Source organism: Mytilus californianus, unplaced genomic scaffold, assembly GCF_021869535.1.
Source record: "Mytilus californianus isolate M0D057914Y unplaced genomic scaffold, xbMytCali1.0.p SCAF_7, whole genome shotgun sequence".
NCBI lineage: Eukaryota > Metazoa > Mollusca > Bivalvia > Mytilida > Mytilidae > Mytilus > Mytilus californianus.
Window position 1 is genome coordinate 115,062,302 of NW_026262723.1, and position 15,316 is coordinate 115,077,617.

At 31.6% G+C, this 15,316-nt stretch overlaps 2 protein-coding genes across 2 annotated transcripts in view; both read right to left on the minus strand.

Annotated features, from left to right (window-relative positions):
• Positions 1-2,011: 2,011 nt before the first annotated feature.
• LOC127707421 (alpha-L-fucosidase-like) overlaps positions 2,012-15,316 on the minus strand; it is a 28,516-nt gene continuing 15,211 nt past the window's right edge. Inside the window, exons 4-8 of the mRNA XM_052211928.1 lie at positions 6,966-7,099; positions 6,062-6,159; positions 5,364-5,496; positions 4,894-5,064; positions 2,012-3,831 (exon numbers count right to left, since the gene is read on the minus strand). Of these exons, the coding sequence (XP_052067888.1) occupies positions 3,576-3,831; positions 4,894-5,064; positions 5,364-5,496; positions 6,062-6,159; positions 6,966-7,099 (792 nt within the window). The 3' untranslated portion in view covers positions 2,012-3,575. The remainder of the gene's footprint in view (positions 3,832-4,893; positions 5,065-5,363; positions 5,497-6,061; positions 6,160-6,965; positions 7,100-15,316) is intronic.
• On the minus strand, positions 7,929-13,511 carry LOC127707422 (uncharacterized). The gene is made up of 4 exons (XM_052211929.1): positions 13,421-13,511; positions 12,898-13,066; positions 11,250-11,351; positions 7,929-10,049 (listed from the first exon to the last, which is right to left on the minus strand). The coding sequence occupies exons 1-4, from the start codon at positions 13,427-13,429 to the stop codon at positions 9,481-9,483; spliced, it is 849 nt and encodes a 282-aa protein (XP_052067889.1). The 5' UTR covers positions 13,430-13,511; the 3' UTR covers positions 7,929-9,480.

Consider the following 15,316-nt stretch of genomic DNA (forward strand, 5'->3'; position numbering starts at 1 on the left):
ATGTCTCTTTGGAGGATGTGTATATTGGCATACAGCTCGGTAAACACATCATAGAACACTAAACTATGTTTATGGAGCATTTAATAACCAAAAATACCGAAAAGTTGTACCAAATTCGACTAAGACAATCTATACCTCGGGGTAGAAAATCCGCAGTGTTTTGAATATTTATACATTCTGTAAACAGTAAATTTACAGAAAATGAAGATATCAATAATATTAAATGTCGGCACAAAAGTGGTCAACTATAAATGATGGAAAACAATTCTACCAAGTATAAGAGCTTTCTGAAAAAGTCTCAGAGGAGTTGCATTCACATGGTGTTGCTGTTACAATATTCCAACATATGGTCAAAGTCCAATAACTCCCGTAAAAATTGTCAAACAAAAATTTGTAGTACAATATAGTCACCTACACATGATGGCACCACCTTGAGAACATAACTCCTCGCAGACAGTTTTTCAGAAAGCTGTCATACTTGGGAGTATTGTTTGCCAACATGTGTAGTTGACCATATTATACTGTCATTTTCACTTGACCAGTTTTATTTGAGAAATGGGACTTCAACCATTTTTTTAGTATTGTAATAATTGCAATTTTACAATGAAATGATAAGAAACATGGAATATGATGTATTCATTCATGATGCAAAATGCCAACAAACACTTTACAAAACCCTAAGGAAGGACCAATACTTCTATTGCTTTTTTCTATCTCAATTTCACAGTGAGGCCCTCAATATTGGAGCAAAAGCTTAAGACGGCCATTAGTAACTTTTACATTTTACTTTATTAAAGTCATCTCTCTACATGGAATAATGTACATGTACTACATCCAGGATTAATTACCAATAAAAGGTAGAAGATTTTATATTTTATTATGTTATAAAAAGGGAATTACACAAAATCAAATTTGTTTCTTTCTATAAATTTGATTGCAGTATCAGCTGTGTCTGATGATTAATATGCCAATAACATCAATAAGTAAAGCAGTTAATGAAAAACATATTGTTATATCATAATATAAAAGGAATGATTTTCCATAAGACATTTTTAAGTCATTATTAAACTGTCAATTTCAGTATCTATATGACTTTATTGTATATAAAGTTAAAAAAATATTTTTGAGATTATTTTTTTAACAATTAATAAACACAACATAAAAAGAAAGAAAAAGAAAAATGATTACTAAACATTTTAAAATACTTACATTTACAGACCTGTTTAAGTATCTATGTGCCATAAGTACAAACAATTTGAGAATGTTACATGATAAATCATTATTTTAAGAGTGATCTGAATCTGTTGGTGGAAATACAATACTGTTGTCTTTATCAATTAATAATCCATTAATTTAAAGGGTACTTTGGATTCATTATTTGAGGGGGTACCAATTTTCGTGGATTTTGTGGGCATAGGTTAACTACCTATTTAAATGTTCATCGAAGTAAAATTTTGTATAGGATTTTTTGTGGACTCTGGCAAAACCACGAAATTAAATATCCATGAAAATGCAGTTTTTCCTCTATCCACGAAATTTGGTATCCACGAAAATAAATGAATCCACAGTACTTAATAAATTGTTCCTTCTCCAATGGATATCAGATTAACATTAGCTAATATATCAATCAAACTTAATTCTAGTATGACAAACATTGATGTCAGATTGGAACATTTCAATTCTATTTTAATAAAAAAAATTGCAATGGCAAAGAAAAAATGATATGGAGTATAAATTCATAACACAACATCCTTACATGCACTCAACAAAACTCAAAAAAAAAAAAAAAACTTTTATTGCTGTCCTTCATCTCAAACTCACAGTAAGGCCTTTCATATGGACCATGTATGACAAATAACATCTAGAACTTTTATGAGAACTCCCAAAAACAAACTGTACTGGATTTCTACTATTCAAATTTCCTCCCTTTTACCGTTATGAAACTGAATGAAAGAAATATAAAAACAATTTATAATTCAAATTGTCTTGATATACTTTCAAAAATATTCAATAAAAAAATAAAAATTTAATTAATCCAGAAAGAATGTCACATTTATAAACAGATATTCAAGTTCAAAATTACTAATGATATCTTTCTCTGTTTTAAAGTTACATTAAGGATGTACACCTCTGAGGAGCCAAAAATTTCTAGAATTAAACTTTTTTTCTTAACCTGATTTTTGGGTTTATATGACTGTAAAAAAATAATTGGTGAAGAAAAAATCTTATGGTGGTGCACTTCTTTTCTTGCTACGGCCCTTTGAAAGAACCCAATTTTAATGATTTTCCCATTTTCATCAATTTTTACCTATTTTTGGGCTTTATCGTGAAAAAAAATCGCAGTTCCACAATTAAACTTTTTTTTCATACTTTCAATAAAGATGAAGTTGACCAATCTGAATAAATTTAGCTAAAAATCACTATAGGTAGGTGCTAATATAAGAAAGTTTATCATATTTTGATGCTTTTTTGTGTCAAATTTACCATGCTGTCAATTTTGTAAATTTGTGATTTTTCTCAGTTTTAAGAACAAAATGCATATTATTTCAACTTTTTTGTTATAAATGATTGAAAAAATACATATCTAAGAAATTTGAAAAGAAAAAATGATATGGGATGTACATGATTCCGAGAAAATCATTTTTTGTACCCCTCACCCATTTTCTCAAAATTTTGGCTAAAAAGACTGACTTGATTGGTCGTAAAATTTGAAAAATTGTTTACTCAAAAACTACTTATTGTAAATACACAATTTTTTCACAGAATTAAGTTTAATTATATTGATATTTTCCACTTGTATCACATGTTTTGGAAATAATTCCAGAACGAGATTTCAACGAAACTGAAACGTCAGAAGAATACATCCTTAAATATAGGAATGAAAATGTAAAGGAGTATAGAGGCTAATATTAATAGAAAACATATAGTTATAAAATTTTCCTGCAAGACTAAACTAATTTTCAAGAAGTGAGTGGTTTAAAATTTACATCTATATATTGACAATAGTAAAAAATGATTCTGATTCATTCAAAGAGAATTTGATAACTTGTTTTTGGGACATTATTTGGAGCTATTGCTTTCAGGGAATACAAAGAAAATAAAGGTTACTGATTCCTGTTTTCTTGTTATTTATAAACATAGTGTAAATTTGAAGTTATACCCAGTTTAATTAACTTCCCTTGAATTGAGCACATTTTGTGCAAAAGTTTTCCCCCCTGGCAAATTCAAAGCTTCTTTGAAGATTTGTCAATAATTGTATATTTCTTTAAATGTTTCTTTAAATTTAAGATGCTTTCCCCTGTCGGCAATTCTAAATTCCCAAATTTGTCCTAATGGTTACAAATTTTGGAAGTTACAAAGATTCATAATATTGTTATCCTTGATAGTGACAGAAAACTATCCAGAAAAGTAAATTCTGAATTACAAAATCTAAAAAATATGTAAAATTATAAAAAACAAGATCTAAATTTACAGACAGAGATTCGTGGACAAATATGTTCATCCTTATCTAGTATGGAGTTTTCTTGAAGAAAAAGAAACATCTGAAAAACTATGAATAACAATATTTTTGCAGTCTAATTCTTGAGACCTTCGATCTTTAACACCCATGCATCAGTACAAGGTAGCTGATTAGATGGAATGACTGGTATACTAATGTCAATGCCTCCTTTGGTACCAGGCTTCCAATCTAACTTTGTACTGTATCCCAGCATTGTGACTACAGTTGTAGATGATGGTACTGGTGCCCCTAAGGTCAACACCTTCCCTTCAGGCCAGGAAAGTAGAATTGCATACACATCTAAACTAACACTGGATTTCTGTGAAGTATACCTATAATAAAAGTTTTATGACTTATTTTATGAATATATTTATAATACAATTAATAATTTTTATTATGGCGTACAGTTTTGTTAGCAATGAAACTTTTCATCATTCATTTTCCATTTAAATATAATGTGCTGTTATTGGTAGCTTAACTTCAACAGAAAGTGGTAGCCATTTTGCCTATTCATTTAGCAGAATTATTATGTAGAATTATCTTACTTGACTCGCATGGAAATTTTCAAGAGGAATTCATCTGCAAAACTCAATTGAACTATTGGTAATATACATTTCCCATTTCAATTTTATTCAAATATGTATACAAATATAAGCATAAAATCCTTATATTTCGTTTGTCTGTACAGTTAACATTTTCATGGCAATAACTCACATGTAAATTATAAAAAAGCACAATTTTTAACTATATTGATATTAATCTTTCATAATTACTCAACTGAAATAAATGAACAAGAATGCATGTGTTGTCCTGCATACCCTTCTCTTGTACAAAGTATTGGAAAAAAAACAGTAGGTGTCTGAAAGATCCAAAAAGCACTCACACCCTCATCACTGCAAAGTTGCTGACTTAATATGAATTCATTCTGTTAAGAAGTAAAATTGTTGGATGAATGGATGAATGAATCCATGGACATTTTTAACTAAATTTATTGCTAATTTAAGTCTTTCACATGAATGTAAGTGAAAACCAAAAAGAAATTAAAGCATGAGATAGATAATGCATGTCTGTACAAACAGACACACAGCTGTACAAACAGACACACAGCTGTACGAACAGACACACAGCTGTACAATCAGACACACAGCTGTGCAAACAGACACACAGCTGTATAAACAGACACACAGCTGTACAAACAGACACACAGCTGTAAAAACAGACACACAGCTGTAAGAACAGACACACAGCTGTACAAACAGACACACAGCAGTACAAACAGACACACAGCTGTATAAACAGACACACAGCTGTACAAACAGACACACAGCTGTAAGAACAGATACTGTTAAATTCATTCACAATTTTTCTAGACTCTGGCCAGTTAAGAACTTTACCATATGTTTTTAGTAACTGTATCATTCTGATGAGTCCATGGTTTAGATCCATATATAGCTTCTCCATTCACATTTAACCAATCACCAAGCTGTCGTAGTCTTTCTTGAAATATGGGCACTATCATACCATCATGAGTTGGACCAATATTTATTAGAATATTTCCGCCACAACTGTGAAATAAAATTATGATCTAGTTAGTAGCATTGTTAATTGTCTACGTTTACAACATTTCCTATTGTCATAATTCAAAAAGATTTCTCTAAATATTTCCCAAAGTTGCCAATGTCTGTGGAGATTAACTTTATAAATATATATTATATAATAATATAATATAGTATAATTGTCAATGAGACAGCTAAACACTAGAGTTCAAATGACATAATGGAAGCAACTATAGGTCACCATATATCCTTCAGTATATGTAATCAGTACATTTTTTGTTGCATAAATACAATTTACATATACCAACCTAACAGTGGAAACAATTTCAGATAAAAGGTCATGTAAGGTTAGAAAATCAGCTAGCCGCGCATTACGTCTGTATCCCCAGGAATATCTGTCAATTGTCATAGCATTCTCCCATTTCTTCTTTTGTAACTTTCCTTCAATGAATAATTTATATGATCACTGTACACTCCCTATATACTGTACATTCAGAAATTATTGCTATGTTTTTATTAATTTTTATTATTTGACAGTATCAGGTTTGCTATATTAAACTTGTATTTATAAATTCAGAAGTGATTTTCTTTCATAAAATATTTGCAATTGCATAAATTAGATCTCACATATTTATCAGTAATCAGAATTCACAATTACAAATGTGCACAATAGTTTGTGAATTTAAGGTACTACAGTCTAATGGATCTTATCAAGACAGCTGTTTTAAGGTTGATTTATTTTTTGCTGTTTGCTTAATGTTTAGTTTAAAGATACAATGAAATGAAGTAATCTAAACAATATGGGACCATATATTCATTCTTGAAAGCAGTTTCAACACAAAAACAGAATTTGTACATGTAAAGATGCATACATACACAACATGTGTTGCAGCAGATTACACATCATTAATGATATTTTATGGACTTACCTTTTTTTAATTTACTTTGGAGTTTGATATATTTGTTAAAACCTATTTTGACATATATAAATCTATGTATACTATACCTGGGTTATATTTATCATTACAGTTCAGAAATCCTCCATGTTTACATCTGATGTTTTTACCCCATCTATCATTCACACATACTGTATCCTTCACAGGGCTGCAAAATAATGTATTTCAGTGTTATGTAGTTATATTGGGTAAAGTATGGATAGCAGTTTTTATCATTTGGTATACCAAACATGTTCAACCCCACCACATTCTGTATGTGCCTGTCCCAAGTCAGGAGCCTGTAATTCAGTAGTTGTCGTTTGTTGCTGAATATTACATTTGTTTTTATTTTCATTTTTTTCGTACTTTAATCATGCCGTTAGTTTTCTCGTTTGAATTGTTTACATTTGTCATTTCGGGTCCTTTTATAGCTTACTGTGTGGAATGGGTTTTGCTCATTGTTGAAGCTATTTTTCAATTATATTTCCCATATAGTCATTAGCATCAGTACTCATTTATAAAAATCTGATGGAAAACTAATTGAATTTTTATTTACTTACATAGCAATGAACTTGCCAATTTCTTAGTTATTACATATGAATTCCTTCAAGTAATATAAAGAGAAGGAGATGTGGTATGATTGCTAATGAGACAACTAACCACCAGAGACAAAATGCACTGATGGAAACATAAAATTTGGTTCAGCAGTATGTTATATATTTGTACTTTACCTTCTTTATACACCAAGGTTTAAAAGGGTCTGGTATTCCTATAAAAGTATAGCATCTAAGTGTACACTTCACTCACCTATCATTATAAAGCCAAGCTAAGAATTGTGTAGCATTCCAGCAAACATCTAGTACAATGAATCTCAGTGTACACTTCACTTACCTGTCATTATAAAGCCAAGCTAAGAACTGTGTGGCATTCCAGTAAACATCTAGTACAATGAATCCGAATGTACACTTCACTCACCTATCATTATAAAGCCAGGCTAAGAACTGTGTGGCATTCCAGTAAACATCAGTTGTTTCCCAGTCACCATCAGACCATATCACGTCAGGTTTGTAAGTATTCACTAACTCATATAGTTCTGGCATTGTTTTACTCTAAATTGAAAAAAAAAGAATGACTAAAGTTCCGAACTTCTGGATCTTGGCAGACATTGGTCACACTAAAAAACTAACAATTAACCTACAGTTCATCATACAGTTATCTTTTTACCTCATTACAGGACCATCTGATGGCATTTCAATTAATATGACGTAGATATGACATATAATTACAAATAATTGATATCAGAAAAAGATACAAAAATAATAATAAAAACAGGTTTTAAATATTTATATCGATTTGTTATTTGTAATAACATTTAAGAGCAATTCTCTGTAATCACCAAAGAAATTCTGAATAGGCCTGGCACACAGGGTCTCAGATTTTGATGAAACTTTATTATTATACTTAGTACCACTCAATAGAAACTCACCTGGAAAGATTTTATGGATGGTGCGTGTGGTTGCTATGGTTACCATTATGGCTGATTTTGACCGCTCAAAATCTCAGAAAAATGCCCAATATTGACATTTTCGGACTTAAATAATAATAGTTTAGACAACTAATAAACATTTTCCAGATATAATATGTAAAACAATCATATATATTGCTTGGATTAAGCACATACTTTCAGTTTTTACATTTAACATACATTTACGAACAGAGCCATATGACACCCCTGATTCATTATTTGTCAATTTTCGGGAAAAAGTGAAATAATGCCAACTTTGGACCCATTTTTCTATGAAAAGCCAGCATCATGGAGTATTATGTATCATAAACCTGGGTAGTACTAAGATAGTATTACAAAATGAGAAAAAAAAATCCATGGGCAAATTAGGGCAAAAAAAAAAATTATTCAAAATAAATTGTCAAGAATTTCAATTTTTTATTTTTTGAAATTTTTGAAAAAGATCATCAGACACATTAAACTACATGATAAACACAAATAAATACGAGCATATTCAGCCCTTAAAGTGAAAATAACATAACAATGACATATACTGATAGTTTAAGGATGGTGACTTTTTAATTTTGGACAAATTATTCAAAATTCTCAGGGTTTATCCATCTAAACTATGGTATATATATTTTTTCCCCTCATCAGCCCTTTATCTTTCATTTATATCATGTATATGTTAGAAACATAAAAACAAGTTTAGTAAGATAGTTTGAGAACATTCTATAAATTATCTTAAAATTTTATAAGACTTTAAAGATTCATGAAAATATCCATTATAACTGATGAAAAATCTAGAGAAGTTCGGTTTCCCGCCAAAATATTTTCATATTGCCTACAAAATTCTCTTATACTATTATTAATGTCATCCTCTTACTAAATACAATAAGTATTTGAAAATAGTCATATTAGTAACCATACTTCATGTTCCTTAAAAAAAAGATCTGTTTGGATAGTAGTTGCTACATACGGTAACCTTTATCCCACAATAATTACTAAAAGAACCTATTTGAAAATAACTTCCATTATTGACATCAAACTTAGCATATCATCATGATCATGTTAACTATACAAACAAATATCAAAGTATAAGTCAAGTAAGCCTGTAGAATGTAGACCATAGTGACCAAACTATTCTTGAATGCTAACATATTATCATAAATATATTGATTGATCTGAAAACAATTTCAAAAAGGCATACAAGTTCATCATTCTTCAAATGTTTCCCTGTTACTGAAAAATAAGCAAAACTCTGTTACAGAGAAGGGTCAAATGTGTGTTCAAATTGGTATGACCTGCAGATGAGATAATCACATGCTTGCACATCAAATTAAGGAGAAAACCAATCCCAAGACAACTTATTTGCAGTGGCATAACCCAGAAACCTTAAACTTAGATGTGAATGGAAGACAAGACGTGTGTTGCCTACCTTTTACAATTATTACGTAATTTTTTGCATATATACATGTATGACCAGTGTTATGTGAAAATTTCAAAGTATTCGAAAAACAGGAAGTTGGTATTGCAGACACCTGAAAAGGGCACCCACATGTTAAAGCCATGTACCAAATATCCAAGTATTCCCTAAAGAAGAATCTTGGAAAACTGTAACGGAAATATCCATTATGCAGCACCTAAAAAACTACAAAGTTGATCAATAAACAGGAAGTAGATAAGCAACGAACCTGAAAAGGGGCTGCAAGTGACTATGTCAAAGTCATGTACCAAATATCTAATTATCCATCCAGTAGAAGCTGAGAAATTGGAAATGGAAAAGTGTGACGTCATCGACCATGACTAAAGTGATCCCTATATGCATGATATGTCGGTTCACATAAAATGTGCAGGCCACACTAATATGTTGTTGATGACGAGTTATTAGGTTAAAAAATAATGATAATATATAAGTATAGAAGTAGAAAAGTAAAAAAAAAATCTATTTCCAATAAAGCACATAACCCTCAAAAGTTCTTGTTACTAAATGTCAATAGTTTTAGTGATCTCTTTTTTCAAAATAGATCTTCTGTTTTCCTCATCTGCAGCACGGTAGTCATTGCTGTCTGATTTTCTGTCTTGTTGAGCAAGTCTACAAAAATAACTTCCAATCTGTTGGCCTGTTAAAAATTCGTCCTTAGAAAATCCAAGGTGACCTGACCTCATTTCTTCAGAAGCTGTGTTGGCATCAACCTTACTGCCAGTTCTTTTGCCAATTTGAAATTTCTCAATCATAAAGTCTTTCTGCTTTTGATTGAAAACTGTTTTCTTCTTTTTTGATTTCAAAGCCCATCCACAACACCTATTGACCAAACTGTCATCTTCAAAAACATTTTCAGCAGTCATATCTGGGCAACACAAAGGAGCATTTGATAATTTCTTAGCATATATAATTTTGCTTTTGTCAGACAATGCCTCTTTTTCTAACTGATATTCACATTGTCCTTGCAAGATGTGCTGATCTAGTGTTTCTTTATTTTTAAATTCACGGATGCAGTTCTCCAAAGGGCATATCAAATTTTGTTTGTGTTTTGTTGTTGCTGGTACTGGATCTACAGAAAATAAATATAAAAGTTACTAATATATACATATATATCATAGAATAAAATAGCAGCCTTATCATAATATCTACTTAATAAACGAACTTGTATAATCACATGTGGGAAATGAATTCCTACTGAGACAATCAATGTTGACGTCAATGAAAAAGAAAATGTAGTTTCCATTTCATAACTGATGAAAATGGTTCATTAGTCAAATTACTTTTTATACGATTTGATGAATCAAAATGGGGTTTAGAGTATCTATACTATTAAACGAGAAGACCTCATTTTGTGTGTCGCTTCTCTTCCTTCCACAATAAATTAATCATCATTCCCCTGTGTCCTATAGGTACCATGCATAGTCGCATTTGTCATCCACGATTATGATTATTCACTTTGGGTTATTTTGGGAGAAAAACGAAAAAAAAAGGCATCCGGATATTGTTTCAGTCATCCGACAGACTTTTAAGTCATAAACAATACTTCCGTTTAGAAATGTTTAAAAATAGCACATAATTTTCAAAAATACTTGGGACAGGACAATTATTTTCACGGTTTTCTGTATACTATGATCATACATATATTATAAAAAAAAATGTATTTGCTATTTACTATCAATTCCAAGTTTACTATCCACGGCGGTCGCTGATATATTATATAAAGAGTCTCTAAATGATACTACATCAGTGACTGCCATGGATAGTAGATTAGGAATTGATAGTAAATCTGAGTAGTAAATAGCAAATTAATTTTTATTTTTAGTATATGTATCATGTGTATGTTCATAGTATAGAGAAAAACAGAAAACAAGCAATAACAGACTTTGGAAAAAGAGGGGAAGGTCTAAAACAAAATCATGTCCTGTCAACACGGCACCCGCAGGCTAAGACTTTTGATACCTTTCCTGAAATAAGCCAGTCATAAAATATTTTACGAAAATTCATACTATCTACAGTTTACATACTTTCAACCACGCACTAAATGCCTGCGATTTCGCGGGTGTGTTCTAGTATATATAATAACAATATGTTAAAATATACTTTTTCACTGTTTGTGCTGTATTTAGACCCCTCAACCAAGAAATTTGTTTTGCATGCATGATGTATAAAAATTTGCGTTTTTTATCCAACACAATCATATGAATGACTGTTGTTTTGAATTTAGACTTGCATATCATAACAATATATACTACCAAATATCAAAGCTTACCTTCATAGGAATCTGATATTGCTATGTCAGTCCAATCACTGATGACCTTTAACTGCACAGCATTCTTAGATGGCTTGAGGGAATCCCACTGCACCAATTTCCCTGTAAACAATGAATGTACATTATATAAAGTTTGTCTCTTCTCTTGTGGGACATTCATGAACACAAATAGCTCTTTTTTTTGTAAAAAAATTCATAATGTCAGAGGATCATTGTTAAAGTAGTTGCTTATCAAATTTTGTAAGAGTTATGGGACTTTGACCAAGTTCATAAAATTTCAAACAGATATTTTTATATTGTTATATGTATCCATCCCATCATTGCAATAATGCAACCCATCCTGAAATACAGTAAGAACTAAATAAAATGTTGTTGAATTGAGACTTTTTATTGGATACAATTGATACATGTAGATGTCATTCATACTGATAATTGCGAAACAAGTTTAGTATATATAGAATAACCATACATTGTCTGGAAATATCAATGTTATTTGTACAAGGCTTAGAAACAGGTAGAAAGCAAGGCTGTGCTGAGCATTTCTACCTGTTTCGAGCCGAGTACAAATAGCATTGACATTTCGAGACAATGTATGGTTATTCTTTATATACTGCAACTCTTATAACTGTTCTAAAGGAAAGAACCTTAGTGAGCGCGCTCACATACCCCACGTCCCCACATTGTCATTGGAGAAATAAAATAAGTGTAAGAAAAAAAAATTGTACCAAAAAAAAAAAATTGAATCATAATTTCCTGTCAATATGCACATCTACATAGTATGTCCTTATTATCTACACAGTTTCACGAAATTCTGTTGTGTGGTTTGAGAGGAGTTGCGATGACAAAAGGTTGCAGTAGTATATTGGGCAAATAAGTTCAAAGGGGCGTAACTCCTGGAAAAAAAATTGAATCGTAATTTCCTGTCAATATGCACATCTACGTAGTATGTCCTTATTATCTACACAGTTTCACGAAATTCTGTTGTGTGGTTTGAGAGGAGTTGCGATGACAAAAGGTTGCAGTAGTATATTGGGCAAATAAGTTCAAAGGGGCGTAACTCCTGGAAAAAAAATTGAATCGTAATTTCCTGTCAATATGCACATCTACGTAGTATGTCCTTATTATCTGAAAAGGTTTCATGAAATTTTGTTGTGTGGTTTGAGAGGAGTTGCGATGTCAAACTGTTGCAGTAGTACATTAAAGTAAATAAGTTCAAAGGGGCGTAACTCCTAGAAAAAAAAATTGAATCGCAATTTCCTGTCGATATGCACAACTACATAGTATGTCCTTATTATCTAAAAAGGTTTCGTGAAATTCTGTTGGGTGGTTTGAGAGGAGTTGCGATGACAAGAAACAGGACTGACGGACTGACGGACGGGTCAAAAACATTATACCCTCCGCAACCCGTTGCATGGGGTATAATGAAGTATTTAGGGTAAAAAACATCATTTCTTAATTTTGAGCGGAAGACGTAAAATTTCCGGGAACCTGTATGTTTTATTGACGTCATAAATAAAACTCTACGGAAACACATTGTTAATGTCATCAACAAGGCGATATACGGTCAGTGACTGTATATCACATATGAATATACGGTCAATGCAATTTGACTGCTCAAATAGCACAGCTGCAGTATATATTGTATTACCTTCACCAATGTTGTATGCCTGCCACATTCTCAGGCCATCATCTCCAAAATTAAAGTTGTAGAAATTGGAGACATTCTTTATTGACTCTTTATGTTTTTCTGCATCCAGATCTAAAACGGTGTCAACTACTCTTACTCTGTATGTTTTCTGTCCAAATTTCTCTAGGGCCTGAAAAAATAACAGAATAACTTTTATGTTCAAGAAAAAAGTATTTCATATAATCATGTGATGATAATTTTACTCATTGAAATAGACATAATTCAGGGCCCAAACACAAAAATTCCATCAAAAAGTCAATCATTTTACATTGAGGTAATGTTTAGTTTTATAGAATTATCCAACATTGGGTACCCCAATATTAATATCTTGGTTTTATGCTCACATGACAAATGTTTGATGGCACATTAATTTACCCTTGTCTGTCTGTTTTTTTTAAGATCATCAGGATATAGATACATGGTTTGTCCGACTATCTTTTCCTTCATTGTGTATCCACTTTTTAAATAATGCTTTGAATAATACCTTTTTCATATCAAGTGCAGAAGTGACGTCTCTTCCTTCATTAATAAATCTTTTTATGACAAATTTGGCATGGGCGGCTCTTCTATCACAAGGACCTGCAAAAAAGCATAATGAATTTATTTCTACCTGCATTAATAAATATGACATATTATGAGCTTCAAATCTAGGTCACAGTGATCTAATTTCATAAGAATGCAACCGTACTACTGCAAATGTTTCTGTGTATAAGTTACATTATCCAACTAATTATGAGTGCTGAGATTGTGATATGAACTAGATTGTAAATAATATGATAATAAAGCACATATTACAAGTTAATTATCTCCCTTTATTATTTTTTTCTTTCATGCACACCCCATGTAGTGTTCTTCAACTGTGCAAAGTTTCATCAATACCCCACTCGATATATCCCATGCAAATTCAGGGTATAATAAAACTTCTTTATTCTCATCTACATATTATGAACCTCCTTTTGGTAAAGCTTCATTAAATACAATTGAACAGCTTACGAGGAATCGCCCAAACTGTTTGCAAGGGTGTAGGGTTTTATTATCAAGATTATGTTACGTTACCTTTCCCATTCTGAGCTTCACTAAAGTGCTTTCCCAATGTCATGTCTTAGAGTTGACAATGTTAATGAACTCTTGTAACAACCTGCGTTATCACTAAATATGTGGACATTCTGTAGATTTGGAAGGATTGTCTTCAAGTCCTGAACCACATCTGTCATTACCGCGGTAGTAACTGCAGCATCTTGAGATGTTTGTGAGCTGAAGATGTGAAGGTGGGTTAAAGTTTGCATTCTATGTTGTAGTTTTATCAAGGAGACAGACACATGCCAGTTGATGCCCCGTTTGGCAAACCAGTCTAACTGTCCCTCTCGATAGTGTCTTGGCAAAAACTTCATTGCCCAGTCTGATGTGATAATGACATCATTTATTTCCATGTTGTCAGCTATATCCTTCCTGGCAAATTCTTGGTTCTTTGATCTAACAATGTGTTTTTGGAGGTTTTTGATATCATTTACAGCCTTCTCTACCTATAAAGTAAAAAAAATGTGACTTTCTTTAAATATATGAATACAGGAGAAGTGTTACATCAAAAGTATTGTTTTAACAATGTCATACTATGTTTAAATCACAGAGATTAGTTTGGCTTGTTACAGAGGAAGATATGCAGTTGTCGTAGGTTTAACCAAATATTGAGGCCCACCATGGTTACAAAAGACAAAATATCTATATAAAACTTGAGGTTATCATAAACTTAAGTTAAGAAAAGAATGTGTCTGAAACACACGGATGACCCTCATGGACTAACTTGAAAATAAACATACATGGAATCTGGCTGATCTGTGTATTAAGGATAAAAGCATTTTAAACAAAATGGAGTGTTTTGCAGATTAAAAAGTTTGTTGTGAAGTCTGTTAGGAATATAAATGTCATTTATATTAGTCAAAGACCACTTGTGGTTAGATATAGAAAACAAATTCCATATTGTAATGCAACTAGAAAAATGGCCTGTTTGAATGGGAGCAAACTTGAGTTATCGTACAACAACGAAAACTGTGACTGACAGACAAACTAATTACTATATGGGGTGTCCAACACCAAGTGTCGCACGGGCCCGTATAATAACATTATGATAATTACCTTAAACATAAGAGCATCTTTATTTTCAATCTGCTTTTTCTCAGCATTTTCAAGAACTTTCTGTAATGTTTCATCTAAGTCTATACAGCTTTGACAATGCTGGCTATGAATGTGCTGACAATGAAGCTGAAATTCAATTCCTGGAACACTCAGTGCAAATCCCAAACAATGCTGTATAACATTGGTTTGCCTGGCTAAATGTATCTAAAATACAAAATGGATAATATTTAAAAAGTGTAAAAATAGT